At 37.3% G+C, this 26,520-nt stretch overlaps 2 protein-coding genes across 2 annotated transcripts; both read right to left on the bottom strand.

The window, feature by feature from the left end:
* Positions 1-12,321: 12,321 nt before the first annotated feature.
* LOC113359057 (LRR receptor-like serine/threonine-protein kinase RCH1) lies at positions 12,322-12,894 on the bottom strand. The gene has a single exon (XM_026602752.1). It carries the CDS (start codon positions 12,892-12,894, stop codon positions 12,322-12,324), a length of 573 nt encoding a protein of 190 aa, XP_026458537.1.
* Positions 12,895-13,116: 222 nt separating this feature from the next.
* On the bottom strand, positions 13,117-14,323 carry LOC113359056 (receptor-like protein 9DC3). Its single transcript, XM_026602751.1, has 2 exons — positions 14,139-14,323; positions 13,117-13,989 (listed from the first exon to the last, which is right to left on the bottom strand). Exons 1-2 carry the CDS (start codon positions 14,196-14,198, stop codon positions 13,117-13,119), a joined length of 933 nt encoding a protein of 310 aa, XP_026458536.1. The 5' UTR covers positions 14,199-14,323.
* Positions 14,324-26,520: the final 12,197 nt, after the last annotated feature.

The following is a 26,520-nucleotide window of genomic DNA, read 5'->3' as shown; positions in this document are numbered from 1 at the left end:
CATGACACCAGAAGGAGGGAGCCGAGTGGATAGAATTGTGGCCTGCCAAAGTCTGTAATTTTAAGTTGCTGTACCAGCTTGCCATTCCACAGCCTGGGAGAGACAAAGCTTTGTATTTTCATGTGCACCGGGATCATCGAGAGATAGTGGGTGACGTGGAAAACTCCCCCTCACATGTTGTTGATAGTATTAAAAGTGTCAAGTGGGGCGTTCTCTTCTGTTCCTATCAAAATAACTGAGTTTACGAGAAAATGAAAAGGAACAAATGTACGAGGCCATTTGCGATCTTGGGAGATTTTGTCTCAGCAAATCAAACTGTCAATGGAACAGAGTAGGTTACTGTCAATGGTGGTGGCTGGATAAACGATCAGTTGGGCATGTGGATGGAGTAGTCATGAAATGGGATTATGTTGCCAGGGTGATTGAACTGTTTACTGAGATTAAGCTGCTGTTCGAGTCAAATGGGGTAGAGATTAAAGACGAACTGGTACTGGTTGGAACTACTTGAGATGCATGCACTGATATATTGAGATATAGGAGCTCGACTTGTTTGGTTTTGAGCTTGAACCGGTGGAGATAGCCAGAGAGAATGGAGTTTGGAGGTGATGAAAATGGATTCGAACTGAAATGGATCCGTTGTTGGTTGGCTCGAGTTCGTTCTCTCGAGTTCATTCATTACAGCAACAACGATGGTAGCAGCTCTCGGCAATCAGATGTAGGCAGTGATGATGGTTTGTGCTCGAGTGGAGTTGGTATCCAGCGAGGACGAATGGTGATGGTCTCAACTGTTCGATTTCGAAACACTTACCAGTTAACAAATGGGGTCTGTGGTAGTAATGGATTTTATCTCCGAAATGGGAGGTCATTGAAGAAACATAAGAAATGAATCAAACTGGTGGTCGACAGTGCAGGTAGGTGCTTAGTTCATGGAATAGTAGTTGGCTGAGATGGTTTGTGAATGTTGGTTTTGAAGGATAGTTAGGTAGACTTTAGAAGACAACAGAGGCGAGAAATCAAAGTTGCAGAGAACTCCATTGTTGCTGCTGGTGAAGAACACACGAAGAACAACGACCCACAAAGAACCGTCGTTCATGCTACAATGGAGCGGCAGACTTATTTGCACAGTAACAGCGACACTAGGGCAGACTTATCTGCAACAGTGACAGCGACAGAGGACCGTGGGTCTTAGAGAAACAATAACACATATAACTGTTACAAACCCGGTTTTCATTAAATTTCTCCCTTTTCATCATTTGTAAACCCATCTTTGAGCATAAATGAAATTAACTTTTGAGCGTGTTTCCAACATGATGAGAGGCTAATTTCTCCCACAACCAAGGCAGTGAGGAAGCTATTTACGCATGAATAATTGGTAATCATTTATTTCCTCTAATTTATAATTTATAATTCACTCAATCACTTCTTTTGCAGAGTTTTTAATTGTTTGCAAAAATTTTCTTTATTAGTTGTGATTCAATTAGATAGGTTATGCTTTGTTTAGATAATCTATGCTTAGGGATACAATTAATTTTTGAGAATTTTCCAGATTATTTGTGAATTAAGAAATAAGAATCTTAAAAGATAATTAGAGTTTTGGATTGTTTACCATAATTTATTCATGTGTAATAGTGAAATCAGTGTCTTGGTTGTTTTCTAATATCCTGAAGTCAATTTTGTAATAGGTTTTCTTTGTTTTTAAATTTTTATTAAGTCAAAAATTCATTGCCTTCACAAGTCTTAAAACAACCCTTTTATCACTATCTACAACAACTTTGAAAATACATCAGCAACCCATTTAGAGTCAGGCGCAACGGCCAAAGCGTTAGGACCGTTAATTGATTCATATGCACGGAATGACCTACTAAGTAGACGTTCCCCCGAGGGAGGGATCAGAGTGTTCTTGCTTTTCTTACTTTCACCAAGCGTGGCTTTCCCTTTGACAGCAGCCGAGGACCCAACTTTGCTCGCGCCCACAATTTTTCCTCTGTGACGACGACTTTCTTTCTTTCGCCTTTTTGGGTCGATGCCTTGTCCTTTCGTACCAGTTCAACCCAGGAAGCATCCTTACAGTCTAGCAAATAACCCCACATAACCCGGTCATCTGGAGTAAGAGCTTCATAGATGACTGCCTCGTCATAAGAATGGGTCCCGCGAAAAGGTAAGAAAGTGAGTGCGACGACATCCTCTAAAACGACAGTGCCTTCTCCCCAAGTTGTAAGGAGGGTATGAACGGGAGATACCCAGCGGCATAAAAGTCGCATCATGTCGCGTTTGCATCTCTCTACTTCTCGTTGAAGATAAGAATCTATAGCCTCATTGATCCCAGCCATGCGAAGTATGGCCGCATGGTCAGTATTATCACGAATATAAGCTACCCAATGTGGCCATATCGGGGGAGTTTTCGATATAGATTGGGTGTCAATGTCTGGGAGCTCATAATCACCACGATGGATAGCCATGCGGGGTACCCTTTTAAACGGAAAAAAATCATATACGCCGGCTTTGGGCACATAAGCCACCCAGGGGTGGTTGGGTAAGGCAGCACCGGGGGATTCAAAAGACGAGGAATGAGATTATCATCTAGAGGCATCACACGTCTGTCCCCGCGGAACTCCTTCAGTTTCAGCGCGTGCTTTAATATAGGGGTTCCGGTGAACTCCGCGAGTGTATAGGATTTTCCATCAGCGGGGGGAGGTAAATGAACCTCCTGCTCTCCTGAGTAACCGCTCTCTTCCGAGCCCTCGCTCTTTACTTCATCTGATTCGTTGAACTCGTCGGAGGAGCTACCATTAGAAGAACTACTGGACATGGCACGTATATGAGTATGATATGTGAGAAGGTAAATGGTAAAAGAAGTGAAAGAAACAAGTAAATTGGAGGGCTCATATATATAGGGAATCTGAAGGCATAAAGGCGGCAATTGCACAAACGGAAACGATAATTGATAAGGAACTGAAGAGATCGTGCTAGGAGGATTTTAAACGTCGCCCACGAACGCCAAGAGGGAAGATGTCCAGATAATGACTATAAGGTAATCTTATGATTATCTCATAGTCATGGGACTAATGTTGATACATGAAAAATAATTTCCCTTAACTAGGCTGGGGTGCCCCAAAGAAGGGAAAGGTCACACAAAATATGGGGACTGAGGCCCAAGTCCACCAAGGAAGTATCCATAAGATGGAAGGGATAATGAAGGGATTAACAAGAAAGAAGAAGGTCATATTAGAGAAGGGATGACATTAATAGTAATTAAGGAGGTTAAGGACACATGGCAAGATATCATAAAAAGAAGGGACTTTTGGAAAGTCTATATAAGAAAGGACAAGGTATAATGGAAGGGAGACCCTCTCTCATACTATTCTAAGGAAAGTGAGGTCATATTGATGCACTAGGACGGGTAGGACCTAACGAGAATTCCGGTATTAACAATAGCAGTTACCTTCTTCTCTCACCTAAGAAGTATTTGAAGGATGCTTTTTGTTTGCAACGAATCATATCCATGGATGTGCTATGGACCACTTCACTCGAGCCGTTAGCAAAAACTCACCACATCCTCTTCCAATTCTTCAGCTTACCCTTAATCATCAAGACAACACTTAACATGAGACCTATACAGTCAAAGGAAAACTGAAGGAAGGAGAAGAGATCGCGGGTGTGTTTTTAGGACAAAGCACAAAACCATGCAAAGGAACTTGAAAAAGGAAACCCTCCGGTTAACAAATATATTTACCTAAGTCGTCACTCGACTGCGAGAACAAATATCACGGCCTTGGATTCGTCATGCTACAATTTTTTTGATTTCGTAGATCGTAAACCAATCTACAACAAAAGTAAAATAGGATGGTTAAAATCAAATAAAACCCACATGTAAACATAAACAAAAACATCGTGATTAATTCCATAACCTCTAGTATCAACATTCATGAGCTCCCATTGCCGCAGCTATTACACTTCCGATAGAACATGCAAAACAAATCACAAAAATATATAAGACCTCGAAATGACAAACCCTGCACCGCAAGAGCAAAAGAAAGAAAAAAATTACAACCCTAGAAGTAAGAAACATACGTGGAAACAATGAAATTTGGCTCTTGCTCGAGTGCTTTATATAGTGAATCGCCAAACCCATAAATTCTATACAATTTTTTCTTTTTTTATCAATAATATCTTAAAATGTGTATAATTTATATAATAAGAGATTTACGACAATATGTTAAGATAATGTATTTACTATTGGGATATATTTTTTTCCAAAAAAACACTGATTATGTTTTATGAGATGTTGATACAGACATAAAATGCATAACGTTATTCCACAATTTGTTATTTTAATTATTTATTAGTAACTGCGGGTAAAATACCCGATTGCCACGTGTCAACATCTCAAGGGATGGTTCATGATAAGGTGATGAGATAGAAGTACCAAATCACACTCTAAAAGGTGATTTCGTCTGAATCGAGACGCCTGCTACAACGCTACATGAATGACGCGTGTGAGGAGTGATCTAATCAACTCAGATGGTCAAGTCTAAAAAGAAGGAATGCATTTAATGAAGGATCACAAGAGGCATGCACGAATCTACATCGCATTAGAAGGCTCAGACGATCTATACTATAACCCAAGGATGGTGCAACACAAGGTTCCCCAAAGAGGAGCAACACGATGACACATGAAGTGAGATAACTCGGAAGATGAACCAAGCAGGGAATCACGAGGGATAGTATAGAGCTTGTCCAAAGTAATGAGAAGATGTACGATAGCTCCATCAGCTCGGAGAGATCAGGCCACACCTTTACGAGTCTAACTTATCTATAAATACCAGTCCATGTAGAAGGAAATGGGCATGTAATCTTAGATGGTCTTTCTACAGAGAATTCTAGAGAGAGACTTAGAGAAAGAAAGAGTGAGAAGTCTAAGTGATATTTGTAACTCTTTCAAGGGTAAGACCTTAATCAATAAAGAAAATAACTTCTTTCTCGTGGATGTAGGTCTTCATGGCCGAACCATGTTATATGCTTGTGTCAATCTTTACTTTCATTTTCTTTACATCTTGTTTATCTTTGAATCTTGGATGTTAGTAGTTTTATAGCCATTAGATCAACTTGGGTGTAGCCATCAGAAAAGATGCAGTTACAAAGATAACCAAAAGCCAAACAAGTTTCGCATTTTGCAGGCTTCCATTGGTATTCAACTGGAAAATCCATGGAAAATTTTCCATCAATCAACAAAGGGATATTCTCCGGATATGTACGTTCTACATCAATTTCTACGCAAATCCTAGCAAAAGCCAATCTATCCTTCTTCAGTGTACATTTATCTGCCATCAAAGGGATACCAATATAACTAGCTATCAAGCTTAAGCCATCATCATTCCACATATGCAATGGAACCCCAAAATTCTTGACCCATATAAGCACATTATTGATACAAGAAACTGATTTCTCAATTAGGTTAGACCATGGTCTTAAGGAAACAAACTTTTTCCGATGTATAAAGAACCAATATCTAATGTTTTTTTACGATCCTCATCATCCATAAATTCAAAAATAAAAGCAGAATCTCCATGAAGTTTAATGCTCACATATTTCTTGAGTTTCCATAAATTGCTCACAACAAGTTTAACAGCATCAAAAGAACCTTTTTCCTTGCAAAAATATCCACCACCAGATTTTCACAATCGTTGATTCATGCTTTGAAATTTTCAGAAAGAAATGCTACCACTTTTTTCCCTTTGATTTCAGCAGGAGGGATGAATTTCAAATTCGATTTAGGAGCTATAACTCTTGGTGTTGGAAAAGGAGCTCTCCTATCATCAGTTTGAGAAGGATTAGAATTTTTCTCCAAACCGATGACGACCTCTTCATCTCCGGGGACAATAATCTCTAAGTTGCTTTGATTAATTTCCAAACCCAATTGTGGATTATTTCTAGGGTTTTCAATACGCCTTCCATTTGCACCAAAAGCTTCGTCTAGGGAGGGAAATCAACTAAATTTTCCGTTTTTTTTCTTTTTTTTATTAATTCCGCAATACTGATGTTGAAGTAAATTGCTGTCGTTCCAGGCAAAGTTGGTTATCCCACTAGTGGCTAGTAAAATTCACACCACCAATCTGGATCAATCCCTCTCATGTACTCTAGTCATTGAAAGCATCGAATGCGTTTCATTCAACCGGAAATGTACTATATATCTTTCTTTTGTGGTTCCTAGCTAATCTGTAATGTACATGTTATGTTATTTCTACGAAGTAAGTAGAAACTTAGGCGTAGCAGATTTTCATTTCAGTGGGACAACCATGAGAACCAACTTGGTGAGAAAATAAATTGTGTGATGATTATTGTCTTGGTTTACACTTAAAAACTAACATTTCAAAGCCTCTGGCACACTGATCCAGTAGTAAGCCCGATAGCTATTCACTGAGGAAGGTTCAAGGCGAAAGCTACCTATCCCCATGCAATTTATTTCCATTTGAACTTTCTTTAGGACAAGCGCCTTAATGGATTTGGGAGTTGGGTTATTGATTGGGCCTTATATGATATTGCTATGAAAGTTAGTTTCACGGAAGTTTTACTTCAAAACTAACAGGCATGGGAACCTTCCACAGGGAAAGGATGCAACCCTTCGTGAAACCAAATAGGGATTCCTGTTTAGCATCCCTTGAAGAATCTCCATGAAACATCACATAGTTTCAATGAAGAGGCACCTAACATGTATAAATATCCTGCACATAGTTAGATTAAAAAGAAATTAGAAACCTAATTTCCATTGCATTCAAAAATCATCTTTCAAGTTCTGTGTTAAAGAGAGAGTTCATCATTTTAAGTTTGGTTCGCCGTTTCTCGAAGTTTGTAATGCTACTACGTCGAGAAGATAGTCGTTGTATCCTGGGAGACAGACATCGATAATCCGTAAGCACCAGTGGTGGGTGAATCTGTCTTAAAGTTAGAGGATATAATCCTTGCCTCGACTTTGATTTCGTCTAATTGGGTTTGCGTTTCTCTTCTTCTCTGTTTGTTTTATTGCAGTTTATACACAAAATTGCAAATAGCATGCCAACCGTTGGACCACTTGATGATTTGGTTAATCAGATCACCTCAGAAAAGGATTTAATTTTTCGGGATGATACACTGACCGTGGGTTGAATCCCGCGGTCCATCCAGCAAGAGACAAAATCAGGAGTCCCCCTGACCCGACAGATTTGCAGGGGTGGGACCTACCCCTCTCTCTCTCTCACAATCCCACTATCAAGCCCGCGGGATGTTAATCATTTCAGATAAATTTTTCTCTCCAGCTATTACGTACATTTCTGGATGGGGTTTTGTTATTCAGGAGATTGAATCATTGTTTCTGCAACAACATGGTTAATTTGTCCAACAATGATTTATGGCACCCAATTTTAGTGCACCCAATGCACCCAACCTTAGTTGGCAAACACACGTGGCGTTCTTCTTTAATAAAAACTTAATAACCGTATATTTTTTATTTAAATTTTTGACTAATTGTTGATGATGGCGATGATGGTTCCTTGTTATTGATGTTGATGATCTCTTCTCATTGTTGCAATCGTTGTAGCTAAGTCACTATGAAATTTGAACTGAAATTTTCTTGAATCAATGTCTATCATTAAAGAAGAGGTTAAAGAGATGAAGCAATTAGTAGGGTTTTGAACTGAAAATTATTTTTTTCTTGTACAATCTGTATAAATAACATCAAAACAAAATGTAGGAATTACCTATAGGTACTATTATGGTGTTCTTAGTTAGTGGAAGGTCCACCCACTAAAGCCCAGTAACTTGAGGTCCATAATAAAAAGAAAACAATAAAATTGGACCCAAATTTTAGTCCCTGGTCCATACACGTGCGGGACCTTTTCTGTGCATTTTTAAAATCACCGAAATACCCCTTCTCTATGAGGTTTATAATCAGTTTCATATTTCTACTCGAACTCATTTTTTCAGATCCATTTTTTTTTCTCTTTCCGCTCGATGCAGCTTCGAAATCTCGACATGATTTTTGAAGATTGTATGTTCCAGGTATGTACTCTAATCATCTTATTTGATTCTTTGTTAGTTTTTTTTTGTTTTTTCGACCGAATCATGAGGATCAAATCGATTTTCATGATGTTTTATATTTTTTTTCCTTTTTGGTAATCGTTATAGATGTATTCCCAACTGATTTTGATGATTTACAGTTTTTTTATTAATTTATTAGTGTTTTAGATCGGCTTTGGTTTTGTTTTACTCATGGATTCATCACTTAATTTGTATGATTCAGCAGTACATATATGTTGTACTGAAAACTGCTGAATCAATTTTGTTGTTAGTTATATTTTCATCACTTTTTGGTAATCGTTATAGATGTATTCCCAACTGATTTTGATGATTTACAATTTTTTATTAATTTATTAGGTTTTAGATCGGCTTTGATTTTGTTTTACTCATGGATTCATCACTTAATTTGTATGATTCAGCAGTACATATATCTCTTGATTCCTTGGAGAGAAATTAAGACTTAAGATTTTTGGGTTACGGAAATAGGAATTGAACTCGTTTTTTTGTGTGTTTACGATCTTTATTATTGATTCGTTAATTTTTTACTTCAATTTTTATAAAAATACTTCAGATCTAGATACATAATCATGTTTTAGGTTCATTTCATTAATAGATCTGATTTTTTAGTTTCATTTTGTTGGTCTTTGGTTTGTTTTTAGTTTGCTTTTGTGTATTAATCATCAGTACGTATATGATGTACTGGTGGTTTTTGATGAAAATAGTCCAGATCTAGTTATAAAATCATGTTTTACGTTCGTTTCATTTGGAGATCCGATATTTTAGTTTCATTTTGTTGGCTTTTGGTTTTGTTTGGTTTTGTGTATTAACCATCAGTACGTATATGACGTACTGATTTTTTGTGTTTACTATGCATCTATATGTTTTGCTTGTGTATTAACCATCAATACGTATATGATTTGTATGAATCTTAATCGTAATTATTCGATTTTTTGATTAGATTATGATGTTTTTAGCTTATTTGAACTCTCAATTTGATTTTCTTGTTATTTTCGTTCTTTATTTTCTAAGAAAATCATGCTTGTTTATTATTTCAGGGGTATTATTTAGCAGTACATATGTCGCATACTAATACAAACTACTTTTGATTCTGTTTTATTCTTAGTTTTATCACTTGTTGTTGTTTGATCCATAAGTACATATCTTCCATACTGAAATAATACTCTTTCGATTCTGTTTTTTTTATAGATTCATTCCATGCAGTTGTTTTTTAGTTCATGAATCAGCAGTACATATGTGGCATACTGATACAAACTGCTTTTTGATTATGTTTTATTCTTAGTTTTATCACTTGTTGTTGTTTCATCCATAAGTACATATATGCGATACTGAAATAAGACTCTCGATTTAGTTATTTTTCTTCATGGAGTTGTTTTAGACAGTGAATTAACAATACATATATTGAATACTGAAAAGTTGCTCTTTGAATCTGTTTTATACATAGATTTTAGTCAGTTAATTCTTATGATTTTGTCAACACATATATGGAATACCGAAATAAAACTGAACCATCGTTAGGTAGTATTAATCTTGATGTTGTCATATTACTTGTACTATTCATTTTTGTTCTGTTATTCATATATGGATTGTTGTTGTGTTTTAATTGTTACATTTTGGTCACATTTACAGGTTCAATATGTCTGATGTTAAGAGTGTTGGCGCTTTTTGGAGGAAGTGGTCCAATGGGAGTGGAGCACTAGAGAGATCCTGTTTTTTTTTTTAACCTGTAAGCAGTGTAGCAGATATGTACTCAAATTATGTAAGCAGTGTAGCGGATATGTACTCGAATTTCATAAACTGTGTAGCAGATATGTACTCGATATAATGAGCATGTAGACACACACGTTTGGTAGTCAGGGTATTGTGGTCATTTTCATGTTTTAATTAATTGTGGACCTTCAGATAAAAGAAAATTCTGGTTGGACCCTACTATAAATAACCTTATGGGCTTAGTACCAAACAAGAAATTTATTGATCTTGTGTATATATCAACATGTTTAGTTTTTTTTTTTTTAATTTATTAGGACTGTGGAATACATGGTATTTGATGTTAAGCCACAAACTCATCGATTAATGGAGTTAGATTCACATCAATCTCACAATTTACTGCGCGCTAAAGTATTCATGTTTCAGATTATTCTATTTGTTGTGTTATCCTTGCTTGGATTGAGGTTTCTATATTGTGCCAATCTCTGGTTGCTAACATGGCAACCTTTGATACTTGGTTGTTCTTCATCAGAACCAGGCGTAAATCTCAAACGAAAATACAATCGAAACAAAAATCAAAGGACAATGCAACGTGTCTGTGCCATCTAAAGTTGGGTGCATTGGGTGCACTAAAATCGCGTGCCATAAATCATTTTCTTAATTTGTCGATAACTATTCTTGATTATTATCTTGGGATGGTGATGAGTAGGGGTGTGTAACGGACGGACGGTTGCGGATTAGGGGTCACCCGTAACCGAATCGTCAAAGTTGCGGATTTGTAAAATTGAACCGTGACCGGCCCAATCACCCGCGGATTTAACCTTTGCGGATCCGCGGATTGTACGGGCCGGTTGCGGATTAACCGCGGATTTGACCTAGTTTTGATTGTACTTGTTGGGCCTAAATTCAGTTAGTGTCTTAACTTAGTTTTGATTGTATTGAGTTAGTTAACTTAGTTTTGATTCTATTTGTTGGTCCTAAATTCAGTTAGTGTTTTAAGGACTTTACTTCTTTCTTTTTGGGCCTAAATTCATTTAGTTAACTATAGGGCTGAACATGGTTTCGGTTTTTCGCTGGAACCGGACCAAACCAGACCAATTAGGAAGAAACCAAACCGAACCATTTATTAATGGATTGGTTACGGTGTAGAAAGTGGAAAACCGATAGTGTTGGTTTTGGTTTGGTTTGACCTCTAAAACCGAACCAAAAACCATTAGAAAACCGATTAATTTTTAAACTTAGTTTCTACCTTTACTTTACAAGTATTAGATTCTACCCATTTATTTAGAAGATAAATAGAAACCCTAAATTTAATATTTCATTATGATACTCTCCCTCTTTCTCTTTCTCCTTCTCTCAGTCGCCTCCCTTCTCCACCCCCAACTACAGCCGCTGCTACTCGATTTTTTTCTTCCCGTCTTCCTTCTTTTTTATTTGTCAATAACTAAAGATATATTATATATCTTCTTTTGATCTCTAGAATTAGAGTAAGCTTTAACTATTCTTGATATTTTTTGTATTTTTTTTGTCTGTAAATTTGTGTAAACCAATACTATCGGCAACTACGATTTTTTTATCTGTAGATTTGTGTCTTTTTTTTTTTGGTTTGACATAATTATTGGTTAACCAAAAACCACCGAAACCAACTGGAACCATTTGGAAACCAAACCAATGGTTAATGGATTGGTTTGGTTTAGATTTTTAGAAACCAATAGTATTGGTTTCGGTTTTGGTTTGGCTAGAAACCGAACCAAAACCGACCATGAACAGCCCTAGTTAACTAAGTGATCAAAGAACTTCACTTCTTTCTCTTTGGGCCTAAATTCATACTCAGGTAAGAAAACTTTGCTTCTTTCTATGGTTGCGGTAATCCGCGGTTTTCAAATGACAACCGCAACCGCATCCGCACGGCATGCGGATTTGAGAATCCCACCCGTGTCCGGCCTATACGTCTTGCGGTTTGGGTGAAATCCGCAATTTTACGGACGGATACGGGTTAAATCCGCGGTTCCGATTTTTATGCTCACCCCTAGTGATGAGAGACCACTAATAAAGAACTAGGTAATCAACAATAAAAAGTAAAGAAGATTATCATTTATGACAACTAAGCAAATAAAAAAAACAAATTTATTTATTTTTTCAATCATTCCGGATAAATCGAACGGTTTTGACTGCAACAATATCAACAACTTTCCAATACGGGAACCACCATTTCTCTTTCTTCAAAAGTAAACCAAAGAACAAGCCCCAAAATCCAATTATAAATCCCAAAGCAACAACATCCTAAAAGTACCACTTATCTCTTGTATCATCTTGGCCATCTCCATGCGGAACGTTAGTGATGTCGGCATCATTTCTGATCTGATCCTCCTCGCAAGCATTCTTTGTAACACAAAAAGGTGTTGTTGATGTATGCTGAACCATCTCCACCTAAAGTATCAAAATGAGGTCCTCTTGGTATCCTTCCACTCAAGTCATTTTTCATATTGTATCACGATCCCTTTACTCACCATCTTTAATTGCACATCGGCTTGATACATACCCCTAATTAGGAATTAACCCAGAGAGAATGTTTCCCGATAAATCTAATATTTGGAGTTCGGCAAAATAGGCAATCTCTTCGGGGATTGACCCACTGAAATTGTTTGACCTTAAACAAAGAATCTTAAGGCTGTTGAGTGATGAACCAAACATATTGGATATACTTCCTCCAAAGTTGTTATTCCCCAAGTAAAGAACTTGCAATTTATAGAGTGCACTGATGAAATCAAGAACAGTACCATTAAGATTGTTGTCATTTAATTGAAGAATTTGCAGTAGCTTCGCTTGTACAAGCTCTTTTGGAACATTTCCAGCGAGGTTGTTGTAGCCGAGATTTAAGTATTCAAGAGAAGTACAGTACCTTATTGTAGTAGGTATACTCCCTGATAGTTTGTTACTGGAGAGATCAATGTATTGGGTATTAGAGTCTAATCCAGGTCCTCTAGAGCACGTAGAAAAGGGAACAAATCCAGTAAGTTGATTACCAGATAGCAAGACCGAGGTAACATTAACTAGCCTGTTTCCGATTTCCCTTGAAATTTCACCGCTGAAATTATTACTCCCTCCGTACCACATATATAGGCAGAGCGATAAATTCTCTTAGATTAAGAAAATTTTTGGATTTCATAAATTTCTATGTTTTTTCCTGTTTTACCCTTAATCATATTCCCAATATTAGAGACATATACTTAATTGTGATGATTGTCAAACAAATAATTAAGGATAATATAAGTAAAAGGTCGTTTTAAAATTTGGACTCCGCCTATATAGTGGTATAAGACAAAATGAATATTCCGCCTATATAATAGGTACGGAGGGAATATGTGCTAAATTGTAAAACTTGGTGTTTTGACCTGGAAGAGGCAGAAGACCGTGAAGATTATTGTGCGAGAAATCTAAGGAGCGAAGATTTTTGAGTTTGTGGATGCAAGAATGGATAGTTCCCGTTAGGGTGTTTCGAGATAAATCCAAAATCTCTAAATGAGATAAATTACAAATGTAAGTAGGTAACATTCCTGTCAGATTGCATGAGACTAACATTAATCTCCTAATTTTAAGAAAAGGGTATATATGTAGGTGTTGATCTGCAGCTACTGTTAGCTTATTTGAGCTTATGTCTAGGATGGTTAGGTTTAATTTGTTGATCAAAAAGGGCAGTGATACATTTCCCTCGATAGAGTTGTTACGGATATCTAACCGATCCAGGTATCTAAGCATGGTAATACAGCTTGGTATAGTTCCCGTAAAATTATTACCATCCAAATAAAGATCCCGAAGAAAAGAAATCTGGCAAATTGATTTTGGGATGGGTCCTTGAATGGAACTGTTAGAGGCATAAAGAGTCTCTAATAGTGGCACATTTGAAATTAAATTTAGAAATGATCCGGTAACTTTAGTTGACGATATCCTAAGAAACTGCAAAGTCGGCCATCGACGATTGAAAATTCTTGTAAGATTGACATGAAGATCAGGATTCGAATGCAGATTGAGCTCTTTAAGTTGAGGCATATATGGAACTGAACCATGTAGATGACAAGATATTAAGGAAAGACTAGAAAGTGATGTTAAATTAGCCAGGTGTATTGGGAATGGGGAATTGAGCTCACGATGATAACTCATATTGAGAGAGGATAGACGGGAAAGATTGTTGAACTTCTGAATAGGAAAAACCTGGCCAGATATACTAGAGTGAGATAAATCAAGATCTTCAAGGTTGGAAAGAGAAGATATATATTGCTGGAAATTGTTGAAGGCAAGATCAAGATACTGAAGATGAGTAATGGTAAAGATCGAAGGAGTGATTGGAGTAAGCTTCAAACCTGTGTTCCGTAGGTCGATGGAGATGACATGGGAAGAGTCACTGGAACACTGAATTCCATGCCAATCACAACAGTTTTGATACTTGCTGCCTTCTTGCCATGAAAACAAGCGATTTGAAGGGTCTTCTAAAGAAGATTTGATGTCTAAGAGAGCCCTTCTTTCCTCTTGGTGGCATCCATGAGAGGCCAGCGGAAACTGAGCAAGGATGGTGCACACAAACAAAATGAAAATGATAAGAAGATGGAATATTGATATTATTTGAGTTTTCTTATTGAACGAATTCATGGCTAACTAAAACTTAACTAGCTGTATCAAGTACCAACTGTTGCGTCTGTAACAATAAAACACTCAAGAAAGATGTTAGAATAAAAAGATTAATTTCTGGAAGGTAAATAAACACTCAATTGTACTGTAAACAGAGGACAGAGTCACGTGTTCAACACGTTGTCCTTAACACGATATCTGACCGGTACGCCTCAAGAATGAGTGATGCCTATACCCTGTGGTCAAGTTCGTATCCAGGATAAAACTGCCCGTTGCAAGCACTGTTAGCACTACAGTACTTGCCCACTCTTACGACCTCAACAGCGATTGTGCACGGAATGAAAAATAAAGGACCACACAGGGGGAGAAGACGAAAAGAAGAGGATAGTAGCTCTTCTGGACACAAAACGAAATGAGAGAAAGTGATCGCTTTATATAGGGGAGAATAGAGAGAGGTCTCATAAACGCGCATTAAAATAATTTCAATTAATTCAGATTTTTTTCCAACGGTTTTAAACGTTCATGCATCACTTAATATCGATTTGAAACGTTCATGCGTCATTATGTTTGATATAAAACGTTCATGCAAATTTAAGTTTGATATAAAAACGTTCATGCAAATTTAAGTTTGATATAAAACGTTCGTGCAAATTAATGTTTCCCAAAGAATTATTTTGTTTCAAATATTAATTCGATAATTCAAAAGAAATTTTGCCAAAAAATATAAGTCTTGACCCACACCCACACCCGAAACCGGGCCCGGCCCAGCCCGCACGGACGGACGGCGGCGGCGTGCGTGCTTCGGTGCGAAGCACCGCGCGTGTGTGAAAATGTGCGATTGCACCAACTAGTCCATTGCCTAAGTCCTCTCCCTCGGACAAAAGTGCTAATGACCCAAGGGCCACTCTAATATCAAAAAATTCAATACTTATGGAGAGGTATCATCTTTAGTTTTTCCTATGTGGGACTAAAGGTTCATTCACAAATAGTGAAAATGAGCTAGTGTCCTTAGTGACCAATAGATCCTAAGTTTCAATCCCACCAAGACCAAAAAACCAAACTATTGTATAAATTCATTTTCTCTAACAATCCCCCACATGAATGAAATACCGATAAAAAATCAGAAAACGGAAAGCGAGAGATACCACTTAGGCAAGAGGTGTCCATGAGGTCTTGAACCTTTGCTTAGTGAGAAATTGCCGGAACTACTTGATGGACAGTGAACATGATGTCTTGAACTACCATCGTTTGGTGTAATCCGCGATAATAACCACGCGTGATATCTCTCTAGGTGCTGTCGAGTTCGTGCCGTTGTGTCCTTTTTGGACCTGGACAAATCCCGTTTCTCCGAATGCTCTATAGAATCAGCTCTTTTCTCATAGGAAGCGAACCACTTCCACATTCAGATAGGTGAGTTCTATCAAGAGTGTTTACTGCTACACCCCACTTCAATCTAAAATTGAAACTATAGAACTCATTAAGACTTAATAGAAAGTCATCCTCACATGCAGTCACACTATCACGTCTACACCATAGGGAAGGGGCAGAGAATGAATTCTCTGATAGTGTTTACCTTGACCCGCCACAAATTAGTTTCTCATTCGAAACCTTGATCTTGGGATCTCCAGTCAACAAGGTTGAGTATCCTTCATGGCAAGTTTATTTAATGAGCCTAAGCCCCATCCCCTTAGATGCATTACTAACTATCTCCTTGGACAAACCTTTCGTCAAAGGGTTCGCGATATTCTCCTTGGACTTAACCCAATCAATGGAAATAACGCCTTTTGAGATTAGTTGTTTTAGGGTATTGTGTCTTCTCTTTATATGTATAGACTTCCATTATAGTAGCTGTTTTTAGCTTTAGCTATGGCAGCTTGATTATCACAATGTATAGATATAGCCGGCACATGCCTATGCCAGAGAGGAATGTCTTCTAAAAAGCATCTTAGCCAAGCGGCTTCCTATCCTTCTTTATCTAGCGCAATAAACTCAGATTCCATAGTCGATCGAGATATGCAGGTCTGTTTGGAACTCTTCCAAGAAACAACCCCACATGCTAGAGTGAAAACATATCCACTCGTAGACTTAGATTCCTCTGAGTCTGATATCCATTTTGCATCACAAAATCCCTCAAGGATGGCAGGATACCTTTCATAATTCAAACAAAAGGTCAACGTGTATTTCAAATACCTCAACACTCTAAAAAGTGCATCCCAGTGTTCCTGCCCTGGATTACAAGTATACGTACTTAACCTACTCACAGCATAAGCAATGTCTGTCCTAGTACAGTTCATCAAATACATCAGACTTCCTATAACTCGTGAGTATTCAAGTTGTGATACTCCATTACCTCTGTTCTTTTTGAGTTTACAACAAGGATCATACGGAGTATAAGCAGGTTTACAATCAAAATGATTGAATTTTCTAAGCACAGATTCAACATAGTGAGATTGACTAAGACTATAACCGTTAGAATTTCTCCTAATTTTCATCCCTAAGATTACATCTGCAGGGCCTAAGTCTTTCATGTCAAAGTTCTCATTCAGCATGTTCTTAGTGGAATTAATTACATCCATGTTTGTACCAAATATAAGCATATCATCAACATACAAGCATACAATCACACAGGCATTATTTACAAGCTTAGTATATACACACTTGTCAGATTCATTGATTCTAAAACCACTGGAAAACATTACATGATCAAATTTTTCATGCCATTGTTTAGGTGCTTGTTTCAATCCATACAAAGATTTTTTCAGTTTACAAACTTTGTTTTCACAACCTTTCACTACAAAGCCCTCAGGTTGTTCCATGTAAATTTCTTCATCTAATTCACCATGTAGAAAAGCTGTCTTTACAACCATTTGATGTATTTCTAGGTTATGAACCGCGGCTATAGCAATTAACATCCTAATGGAAGTAATTCTCGTAACGGGTGAGTAAGTATCAAAGAAATATACACCTTCCTTTTGTTTGTAGCCTTTGACTACTAACCTAGCCTTGTATTTTTGAATAGTTCCATCTATGTTACGTTTCCTCCTGAAGATCTATTTACATCCTATGGCCTTACACCCTGGAGGTAAATCTACTATCTCCCATGTATCATTTTCTTTGATGGATTCCATTTCACTAATAGAAGAATCTTTCCACCACGGAGCTTCAGAAGAAGTCATGGCTTCTCTATAAGTCTGAGGATCAGACTCTGCTAGTGTTATGAAGTCAGGTCCAAAAGAGGTTTTGGTTCTAGCCCTTTTACTCCTCCTAAGATCAAATTCTACTTCATCTTCCTCTAAAGGTAAAGTCTGACTGGTTGAAGGAACATCTAGGGGATCAACACCTCTCTTACGAGAGTCAGATTTTAAATGAAAAACATTTTCAAAAAACACAGCATCCCTAGACTCCATAATAGTATTTACACCAATTTCAGAAACATCAGAATTCACAACCATAAATCTATATGCAGGTGTATGCTCAGGATACCCTATGAAGACACAGTCAACAGTTTTGGATCCTATCTTGGTTGCTTTAGGTTTAGGGATCTGAACCTTAGCCAAACACCCACACACTTTAAAGTATGCTAAAGAAGGTTGTCTACCTTTCCACAATTCGTATGGAGTTTTATCTGATCCTTTAAAAGGTACTCTGTTCAGGATATATCAGGCTGAGAGGACAGCTTCCCCCACAAGTTCGAAGGTAATCCTGAACTAATTAACATGGCATTCATCATCTCCTTAAGGGTGCGGTTCTTACGTTCAACTACTCCATTCGACTGAGGTGAATAAGGAGGGGTAACCTCGTGTATTATTCCATGTTCTACACAGAAATCTACTATAGGAGTTATGTACTCGCCACCACGGTCAGACCTAATGGTTTTAATGGTAGTATTCAATTGGTTTTCAACTTCTAGTTTATACCTCTTAAATGCTTCTAAGGCATCATCCTTACCTCTAAGCAAATATATATGACAGTACCTAGTACAGTCGTCTATAAAAGTAATAAACCATTTCTTGCCACCTCTAGTTTGAACTGATTTCATGTCAACTAGGTCTGAGTGGATTAATTCTAAGGGTTTAGAATTTCTATGAACATTTTTTCTAAAAGGTTTTCTAGCATACTTTGATTCTACGCATATTTCACATTTGTGTTCCTTTTCCAAACTAAATTTGGGTATGCAACCCACATTGGCTAGTTTAAGCATTGACTTATAATTTACATGTCCAAGTCTACCATGCCAAACGTTCAAAGACTCACAAACATAAGCAGAAGAATCATTATTCTTCATTACAGCAGAGTTTACATTAAACTTATACAGACCCTCAGTCTTATAACCCTGCCCCACATAATCCTTACCCTTAGTTACAACACATTTCCCAGATTCTATTACAATTTTAAAACCCTTATCATCTAAAACAGCACAAGAAACAAGATTTTTGCAGATGTCCAGAACATGAAGAACTTCATTCAAAGTGAGAGTCTTGCCAGAAGTGAGTGATAGACGCATTTATGTGTATAATATATCTCAATTATATATATTGTTAGTGCTCGACTTTGTACTTATTGGGTTATTTTATTTATTTGTAGGTGTTTTGGGAAAAATAAGGTTTTGTGGCGAAATTAGCTAGAAATGTGGCGTTTGGAACTCCGTAGACAGTGTACCGGCAGTACCCCGGAAGCGCCCCAGAAATACCTCGGAGGAACCCCGAAAAAAAGTTATATTTTAACCCTATAAAAATCGCTAGGGGCACCCCATTTCAAGGCATATGCTAAAGGGACTCCCAGTCTGGTTAAGGGGACACCACATTCAAAGTTCAAATAATGGAATTTGGCGGGAAAACTAAAGTTCACGTCTGATAATTTGCTGTTGGATTTATGGGCAGTTTTGAGGGAGATTAAATCCCTGAAATCAATTGGGCTAGGCTTGTTAAGACTAAACAGACCGTATGCAAGTGATTGTATCGATCAACTTGGGCTGGAATGGCTGGGAGAAGCGATCAAAGTCCAAACAAGATACGTATTGTTCTGTCCAGTTTCAAGGATTTTTATGAAAGATTTTGTGAGAGTTTTACGCTGGATAGTTACGTACTAGGTCTTGTTCAAGTCTTGATAAGAGTTTGGTGGAAAGTTTATAGCAAACAGACGCGTACGAATAGCTTTGAGCAGTTTTGATAAACCCAGAAGCCACGTGAAGAACAGAAAAGGAGAAATATTTTCCCAGACTTTGGAAGAAAGAAAAAAAAGAGATTATATCGGGATTTCTTTGAGCTGTGAAGTATATAAGAGGTGGATAGAAGTTAGAGAAGGTTTATCAAGAGTTTGGGGAAGGTTTGGGACGCAGAGGAGCGAAGAAGAAGGATTAACAGCAATTCACACCTGCTGCTGCTGCTGCCATTAGAGGACCTTGAAGAACACGAAGAACGGACTGCACAGAGCATTCTTATTTTCCGCAGCGTCAACAGCAGCATCGGAGTGTCGTTGTTTTACTGCATCTCCCTGGTATCGTTTCTTTCTGGACGTATTTTGTGGGTCACAGAACCACTGTTTTATAACTTTTGACTCTTTTAATCACACTTTGATCTTTGAATTAATATTTTGAGTGTATGATTAATATGAATAGCTAAACCCCAATACTGGTATGATGGAAGAAACCATTCTTTATGCATGAGTAATTTTTATTTAATTCTTTTATGACTATTTGCACTATTATGAATGGAATTATGATTTTTATTGATTATTTGTGATTCTGTCTGATGATGTATGCTTAATCCATGAGATTCTTGATGCATCATGCTTATGATTTATATATAATACTTACAAAATCTATTTTTGGCAAAGTAAGAGTCGATATTTGTTATCAATATAAGCTTTAATTGTCTAGAATTAATAATTGAATCGCATGAGTATAAGAATTGGTGAAATCCTGAGTCCCAGTATCTCTTGATCCTGTGACAAATATTGTGTATAAATTTTTGTTTTAAAAATCTTTTCAAGTCCGAGCATCGAACTCTTATTTACCACATTAAAATTACTATAACAGTGAGCTTGAGCCCAACTTTGCCTTTTCCTACAACCGCAACTGCAGATGAGTTACCCATATAGAGTTTCTCTCCTTCCCCTACCTTATTGTAGGAGGTGAACATTTCTTTGTTCCCACAGACATGTTTGGTAGCCCCAGAGTCTACCCACCAGTCTCTCACATTTGTTACCAAATTTGCTTCAGACACCGTGCCAGAAAATTCATCTTTGTTGTTTTCAACCAAATTAGCATTATTTTTCTTTTTAAGGTCCTTACGGTTTGTACAGTGAACCTCCATATGGCCAGGATTTCCGCAAGCATAGCAATCACCCTTAATTTTATTAATGCTAGATTTAGGTTTCTGAAACATACCTTTCTTGCCTGGAGGTTTCTTGGAGTTGTTTCGGTTCTTATCAGCATTGCAACCTTTGTGTTCAGTCACATGAGCTTTGTAAGACATGTCCCTTGAAGAATATACATTTTTTTCCTTGGATCACAACAATTCTTCAACTTGAATTTTCTTACCCAGTTCAACCATAGTAACTTCAGCAGTTTCATGTCTCAGTTTCTTCTTGTACTCGGACCAGGAAGTAGGCAATTTCTCGATAGCAGTAGACACTTGAAAAGTTTCATCAATCACCATACCTTCCGCAAGAATTTCATTCATAATTTGCTGGAGTTCAAGGAATTGATCAACCACAGATTTGTCATTCACCATTTTATACTCATAAATCCTAGCTACCAAAATTTTTTTACTTCCGGCAGTTTCAGCTTGGTATTTCGCCTCCAAAGCAGCCCATAAATCAAAAGCAGAAAAGTTTTCTTTAGCATTGTAAAAATCATACAAAGCATCCTCCAAGCAATTCAGAATATGATTTTTAGACATGTAATTGTTCCTCTTCCATTCTTCTAAAGAAGACTAACGACCAGCATCATTCAGCGATTCATCAAAAGGTTTCAGAACATAGGAATCCAACTCATGGTAACTTAGAAAGAATAATATTTTTGACTGCCACCTCTTAAAGTCTTTTTCAGAAAACTTTGCAGGCCTTTCAACATCGTTCTTACCCATTGTTACAGACAGAAAATAGAAATATCGTGTTAAGATTGTTGCTTCTGTAACAATAAAACACTCAAGAAAGATGTTAGAATAAAAAGATTAATTTCTGGAAGGTAAATAAACACTCAATTGGACTGCAAACAGAGAACAGAGTCACGTGTTCAACACGCTGTCCTTAACACGATATTTGACCGGTACGCCTCAAGAATGAGTGATGCCTATACCTTGTGGTCAAGTTCGTATCCAAGATAAAACTGCCCGTTGCAAGCACTGTTAGCACTACAGTACTTGCCCACTCTTACGACCTCAACAGCGATTGTGCACGGAATGAAAAATAAAGGACCACACAGGGGGAGAAGACGAAAAGAAGAGGATAATAGCTCTTCTGGACACAAAACAAAATGAGAGAAAGTGATCGCTTTATATAGGGGAGAATAGAGAGAGGTCTCATAAACGCGCATTAAAACAATTTCAATTAAATTCAGATTTTTTTCCAACGGTTTTAAACGTTCATGCGTCATTATATATGATATAAAACGTTCATGAACGGCCCGAGCCCGCCCCGCCCCGCCCCGCACGCACGCACGAACGGCGTGCGTGCTTCGGTGTGAAGCACCGCGCGTGTGAAAATGTGCGATTGCACCAACTAGCCCATTGCCTAAGTCCTCTCCCTCGCACAAAAGTGCTAATGACCCAAGGGCCACTCTAATATCAAAAAATTCAATACTTATGGAGAGATATCATCTTTAGTTTTCCCTATGTGGGACTAAAGGTTCATTCACAAATAGTGAAAATGAACTAGTGTCCTTAGTGACCAATAAATCCTAAGTTCCAATCCCACCAAGACCAAAAAAACAAACTATTGTATAAATTCATTTTCTCTAACACCAAATGTGTATGATATAAAAGCTTTTTGTTGTTGATACTATATAGATTGCTATATCAAAAGTCTAGGAACTACAAGGTCCACAAGATTATTATCCATTGACTAGACTAGAGTGAGCTTGACTTGATAGGTTGCTCAAACATCATTGATATCAAAATGTACGTACTATCTTTCTTTTGTGGTTCCAAGCGAATTGATTTTCATAGTTATAAGTAATTTCAAAGGAAGTAAATAGACACTTTACTTCATTGGTTTTCAGCTTTTATGGAGGAGTCAACAAAATGAACAACAAAAAGAAGTTAGCTAGAGATCTTTTTTTGAGTGAGTTCATGGCTAACTAAAGAAAAATGAATAATCAACAAAAAAAATAAAATGAAATGAATAAGAGGATGGAATGGTGCTATTCGGGTATTCAAATACCAACTATGTTCCATATAAATTTGTCTGATCGATGCATAACTGAAATGGCTTAGATATAATTTTAACCTTTTCACTCAAAAAAATAAATAATGGCTTAGATATAGATTGCTATATAATTTCTAACACTGTCTATCACTGCATTGCATTATCAGGAAATGGCTTAGAAATAGCATTTCCGTTGTACTATATAACGTGTTCAATTATAAGAAATAGACAGGACTATTGTTCGTCGACTTGACTAGAACGCGACGCCTCATTGTATGATCTCTAAGTAAATCCCACTCTATGAAAAATATTGTCGGCTATCGCTTTCGAGTAATAGCTAAGTAGGTCCGCGAACGCCATTGGTGACCACCCATCTGGAGAGTCTACAAGAGTCAAGATTGTAATGCACGGAACGTAGACAGATACAGTAGGGCATTCATGCACAAGGACAGGGCCGGCCCTGAGATTTTGCAGCCCTGAAGGGAAAGTAAAAATGTTGCCCCCTCGGGACCAGCCATGTTTGTGTTTCAAGTGAGTCTTCACCGAATAGAGCTAGCTCTGGATGCTTCAAAGTCCAACCTCTTTTCCATGAAATATCGAAAACAAAAGTTGGGAAAATACCATGAATGTGAAACACCATGATGATATAAACAATAAACAAGACAAGCATAAACAGAACATAATTGCACAAGATTAGTGGAGAAGCTTCATATGGTTCTTAGAATTGAGAAGGAAATTATATTACTAGTAATGACAACTGCAAGATGAAACTTAGCTTATATAAAGACAACTCTCTTTATTGATGTTTAGAAAATCTCTCAAAACTAAACACAAGCTCTAATCTTGCTCATATGATCAACCACAACTTTGGTGATCATATATATATATATATATATATAGAACTATGAATTCCTTTTCCTAGTCCTATTACCTTATTACATGTCTTTCCTTTTCTTAGAACTAGATGACTTCTAATTCCCTTAGGATTACATCAATTTCCTAATCTTGTCCTAACCAGCTTGTTAGTGACTTCTATGTTGAAGTTTAACCAACATTCTCCCCGTTAAGCTTCAACCTTACCCGTGACATATCTTGTACTCCAATTAGTTGTCTCATTTCTTCAAACTTGATCCGAGCTAATGCCTTTGTCAATATATCTTCCTTCTGCTCAGTTCCAGGTATGTGTTCTACGTTAATGACCTCCTTCTCGATGCATTCTCGTATGAAATGATACCTTTTGTGAATGTGTTTCGTCTTCCCATGAAACACTGGATTTTTAGTGAGTGCAATTGCAGACTTATTATCAATCTTGATGAGAACTTTTTCAGGTTCTCTTCCTTTGATTTCACCCAACAGTTCTTGAAGCCATATTGATTGTTTAGCTGCTTCTGTTGCAGCCATAAACTCAGCTTCACAGGATGAGAGGGCTACAATGTCTTGCTTCTGTGAACACCATGTAATAGGTGCTTCTCCTAGATAAAATATATGACCAGTTGTACTTTTTCCATCATCTTGGTCAATATTATGATTGTTGTCACTATACCCAACAATTCCTTTTGATCCTCCTTGACCATACTTCAATCCATAGCTGATTGTTCCTCTTAGATATCTCAATATCTGCTTTATTACATCACCATGAGACTTGCGTGGACTCTGCATATAACGGCTTGCTACTCCCACAGAGAAAGCCAAATCTGGTCTTGTGTATAATAAGTATCTTAGGCATCCAACATTTCTTCTATAACTCGTTGAATCAATCTCTGCTTCTTCTTGTGCCTTTGAAACTTTAAGTCCAAACTCCATTGGTATCTTAGTTGGATTACAAGTTTCAAGTCCTGCTTCTTTCAGAATTCTCCTTGCATAAGCTTCTTGTTTAATCTGAATCCCATCTACTCCTTGATGGACTTTTATGCCAAAGTAATAAGTGAGTTTTCCGAGGTCTGACATCTCAAACTTTGATGACATTTCTCTCTTGAACTCATTGATCACCTTAAGGGAGTTGCCAGTCAAAAATAGATCATCTACATAGACTGCAATCACAAGAAGCGTTCCCTTTTCTTCTCTTCTGCATACTGATGTTTCTTTAGAGCACTTAACAAATATGATTTCTCTTAAGATTTGATATAACTTTGTATTCCAGGCTCGAGGAGCTTGTCTTAGACCATATAGAGGTTTTGATAACTTATAAACCTTATGCTCTTGTCATTTTACTTCAAAACCTTCTGGTTGTTCAACATACACATCTTCTCGCAATTCACCATGTAAGAATGTTGTCTTAACGTCTAAGTGGTGAATTTCCCATGAGTTTGATGCTGCTTCTGCTATTAAGAGACGAATTGTCTCTAGTCTACCAACTGGTGCGAAAACTTCATCAAAGTCTATGCCTGATTCTTGAACGTATCCCTTAGCTACAAGTCTTGCCTTATATTTGTTGACAGTATCATCAGCATTCCGTTTTACTTTGAAAATCCACTTAAGACCAATCACTTTTACCCCACCTGGCTTATCAACTAGAAACCAAGTCTTGTTTCTGTTGATTGAGATAATTTCTTCTCTACATGCTTGTGTCCATTTAGTTGAGACCTTTGCTTCCTGAAAATTCCTTGGTTCATCATTAACAGAAAGTAGCATAATCTCACATTCTTCTGCAGCTTGAAGAACATAATCCTCCAGATACTGTGGCTTTTGTATCTGTCTTGCTTATTTTCGTAGTGGAATGGGTTGAGTTATTTCATCGATCTCTTCTTCTTCTTCTTCTTCTTCTTCTTCTTCTTCTTCTTCTTCTTCTACTTCTTCGTTATTCTTACTGGTTTCATTATTCTCTTCTTCTTCTTGATTAACATCATTATTGGTATTGATGATTATGGGTCCTTCGCCTTCATCAATTACTTGACCCCATCTCATGTGAAACATTCCTGGATCCCTACTTGGTCCATCATTAGTTTCTTTCCAGTTCCAATTTTCTTTTTCATCGAATACCACATCTCGACTCACTATTACTCTTTTCGTTGTTGGATTGAATAATCTGTAAGCTTTGGATCCAGGCTCAATTCCTAGATTCACAAGAGTCTGAGATCGATCATCTAGTTTATTAAGAGTTACAGAATCAACTTTTGTGTATGCTTTGCAACCAAACACTCTTAAATGATCTATGTTTGGTTTTCTCTTTCGCAAACTTTCATATGGAGTCATTTCTTTCAGAGCTTTCGTAGGTATCCTGTTTATTATGTATGTGGAGTGTCGTACAGCTTCTCCCCATAGATAATTAGGTACCTGCATAGCCTTTAATGAACTTCTTGTCATCTCCATTAGAGTCCTGTTTCTCCTCTCCACCACTCCGTTTTGTTGTGGTGTATATGGTGCTGTGAGTTGCCTTTTGATTCCATTTGACTCACAGAACTTGTTGAACTCTAAGGAAGTGAACTCTCCTCCTCTATCAGTTCTAAGCATTTTGACCTCCTCTTTTAGCTCTTTTTCTATCAGATTTCTGAAAGCTTTGAATCTGTCAAATGCTTCACTCTTTTCTTTCATAAGAATAGACCACATATATCTTGAGAAGTCATCTATAATAACAAATATGTATTTGTTATTTGCAAGGGTTTGTGGTTTAATAGGACCACATAAATCAGCATGAAGAAGCTCTAATGGCTTTGAGGCTCTGAATGTTGTTGCTTTTGGGAAACCTTGACGAGTTTGTTTCCCAAATAAACATGATTCACAGATTTTTGCTTCATCATTTATCTGTGGTAG

This window comes from Papaver somniferum, chromosome 3 (assembly GCF_003573695.1).
Source record: "Papaver somniferum cultivar HN1 chromosome 3, ASM357369v1, whole genome shotgun sequence".
NCBI classification, from domain to species: Eukaryota; Viridiplantae; Streptophyta; class Magnoliopsida; order Ranunculales; family Papaveraceae; genus Papaver; species Papaver somniferum.
This window is presented reverse-complemented; position numbering and strand designations above follow the sequence as displayed.